Here is a 2,743-nt window from a genome sequence, read left to right as displayed (position 1 = left end):
AACAAAATTTCGTACGATTCCCAAAAAATAGTAAGAATTAACTACTGTATAGTTAAAATTGTCATGATTTGGCGCCAATGATTTTCTTCTTTACTTTTAGTTCTTTTTTTCCTGTGAGAGGGTGTAATTTCGTGAACTGGACTTAAAAGTACAACAGGGCATTACATTTAAACAACGCTTTGTTGAAATCTCAATACAATTTAGTTTAATTTTCGCACGAGTTAGTTCATTCTTCCTATAAAACAGTTTACTTTTTTCGGTGTAGTTTCTAATACTATCTAGGGATCGAGCATTTACAATGTCAGATACAGATGAAAGACACCATCTATTGGAAAAATAATGGATTTCGTTTTATTACATATAGATCAGTACTACGAGTATGTTCAGTTTTCAACTTGAAAACCACATTTTTTGACGGTAACTTTTTTTAGTCAATTAATTTAGAAATATTAAATGTTTCGCAATTTGACAAGTTTTGATTTTTTTTTTTTAAATTATTGGCAACGTCTGCCTGATATCGCCTGCCAACAATATCATCAAACCGCCAAAGATGTTACTTCGCCGAAGATCTTTCAGTGTGAAGTTAAGTGCTTCAAGTGATTTCTTATGTGCCATTGTGCACTCATCCCAAACAATGAGTAGCAGTTGTGTTTAAATTGAGTTGCAACTTAAGCGCAGAATGTGCAGTACGACCGCCATCTAGGAGAGTCGCCGCAATTCCAGATGATGCTAACGCCAAAGCTATGTCACATCTTGATCGAATTGTGGCCAAAATAAATGACATGACAAACGTTTTCCCTGTTCCTCCAGGCGCGTCCAGGAAGAATAGACCATCAGTATTATTGTCTACCGCTTTTATTGTTTCGTATACTTGTTTTTGCTGTTCATTCAGCAACGGCACATTATTTCGAACGAATTCCTGCAATGTATCAACTTTGTATTGCAGCTCTCGATTTAATTCTTGATTGAATGCATCGTGCATCGATCGGTTTGGCTCAATCATTCCTACTTCAATCAGTAGCTTGTTTGCAATAGTCAAGCATTGATCCTCAATCAAAATCAATCCTTCATTGTAGATTTCATCGGTTATTTGGATATCAGGATTATTCGTTTGAATGCGCAAGCGATACAAAATATCTTCACATATGTCGTCTTTGTATTTGTTCCATAACTGAATTGGTTGTGAAGGAAAACATGTGGCAATGTTAATTGCGAAAAGCGTTCGTATTTGGTATGCATTTGATGAAATAACTGAATCCGCAAGTGTTAAATCCCAATGAGAATCGTTCTCCAGCAAACCCATTAGTTGACATGCTTCTCGATATGTTTGACATTTGTGCCTATTGACAGTCTTCAAGGATTTTGGGTCCACGAACATTTTCCAACAGCAGTCACAAATAAAAACATTCATCATTTCTAGGATGAACAGTATACATGCGACCTAGTGCATTAGTGGAAAACACCTGTGGCCACTCTGGAACTGGGGTTCCTTGTTTGCGTCGTTGGAATTGTTTTGTTGATTGATTCCATGTGTAATACCTGTTGGGGTACAATCCGCTTTTAAGACAAATGTGTGCGTATCCGATGGCATTCGTTCCAATGCTCTTTTAAACGTATTAATAACAGCATTATTAGCGTAAAAAATGCTTGCAATTGTTCAATAATTCGTCTGTTTAACTGTTGTGTTCCCTGTATATTGCACCACACTTTAGCTGATCCACAAACGACGAAATGAAATAAATTTTCAGAAATTTATGCGGTTCATCTAATGTTGGCACCATTGAACCGTGTCCTTGTATCTATATTTGCAAACAGTCATTTATTGAAGAAATACGGTGTAACTTCTGATCGTGTGGTGTATACGTAGTTGTTATGTGTTGCAATTCATTGTGTTGGTGTGAGTGATTGGTTGTGTGTGTTGTATCTTTTACCTTGAAAGTAAGCATGAAGCCGCCTTCTCGAATGATATTAGCTACAAAGGAAGTCACGCGAAAGCAGTTCTTGTATTCAAGGATGTGTTGAAGAAAATGGCTTGAATCGGGATCACTTCCACCGAACAATGATTTCAGTGGCTGTGGTGGTGTAAGTATTGGATCCAGTTTGACTTTTCCACTTGCGCAGCACAATGCAGCCGTTTCTCTTTTGAACTTGAACGTATTGCAATATAGTCGTCATTGGTCCAATATCTAAATTTTCATCATCACTGTAGTTCGCAGAGGGATCATATTGGAATGCCAAGCGATTGTATGATGCCAATGATCTTCGTGTGCTCACGCGTTGTCTCAATCGGGCATTTTCTCTCATTATATTTTGTCTTTCTTCCCTTAAATTCTGCGCATACACTTCTTGCTGGCTTGTATGTCTTGTGCGGCGGCTGATGTTCGCACGTCGTCCTAAAGGCATTTTGGTCTATGGACAGAGTGGTGAAGTTAACTTCAAATGCACAATCCACATAATTTACACAGTTCAACTTACTACCTTAAAGACAAATGTCTGCTGTTTAAATTCACTAAAAATTTGCACAATGCACGTAATTGATATGATGATTTACAATTGAAATATTAGGAAACGATTATTTTTTTTAATATTTTTTTTTCACAATTTCACAGTGTACACAATGCCGGTTTGTTACATGAAAATTTGTCACACAACTTTTGCATACTAAAAATTTGCACAATACACGTAATTGATTTGATAATTTTCAATTGAAATGTTAGTATGTATGTATGTTTTTGTATGTACG

The 2,743-nt window shown here is 36.6% G+C and overlaps 1 protein-coding gene across 1 annotated transcript; it reads right to left on the bottom strand.

The window, feature by feature from the left end:
- Positions 1-622: 622 nt before the first annotated feature.
- On the bottom strand, positions 623-2,403 carry LOC142230874 (uncharacterized). Its single transcript, XM_075301496.1, is given in 3 exon segments — positions 623-1,364; positions 1,366-1,539; positions 2,054-2,403. Coding segments are annotated over 3 exon segments (1,266 nt in total).
- Between the last annotated feature and the right edge of the window lie 340 nt (positions 2,404-2,743).

This window comes from Haematobia irritans, chromosome 3 (genome assembly GCF_050003625.1).
Source record: "Haematobia irritans isolate KBUSLIRL chromosome 3, ASM5000362v1, whole genome shotgun sequence".
NCBI classification, from domain to species: domain Eukaryota; kingdom Metazoa; phylum Arthropoda; class Insecta; order Diptera; family Muscidae; genus Haematobia; species Haematobia irritans.
The sequence above is the reverse complement of the archived record's forward strand: the minus strand, read 5'-3'. Positions and strand labels throughout refer to the sequence as shown.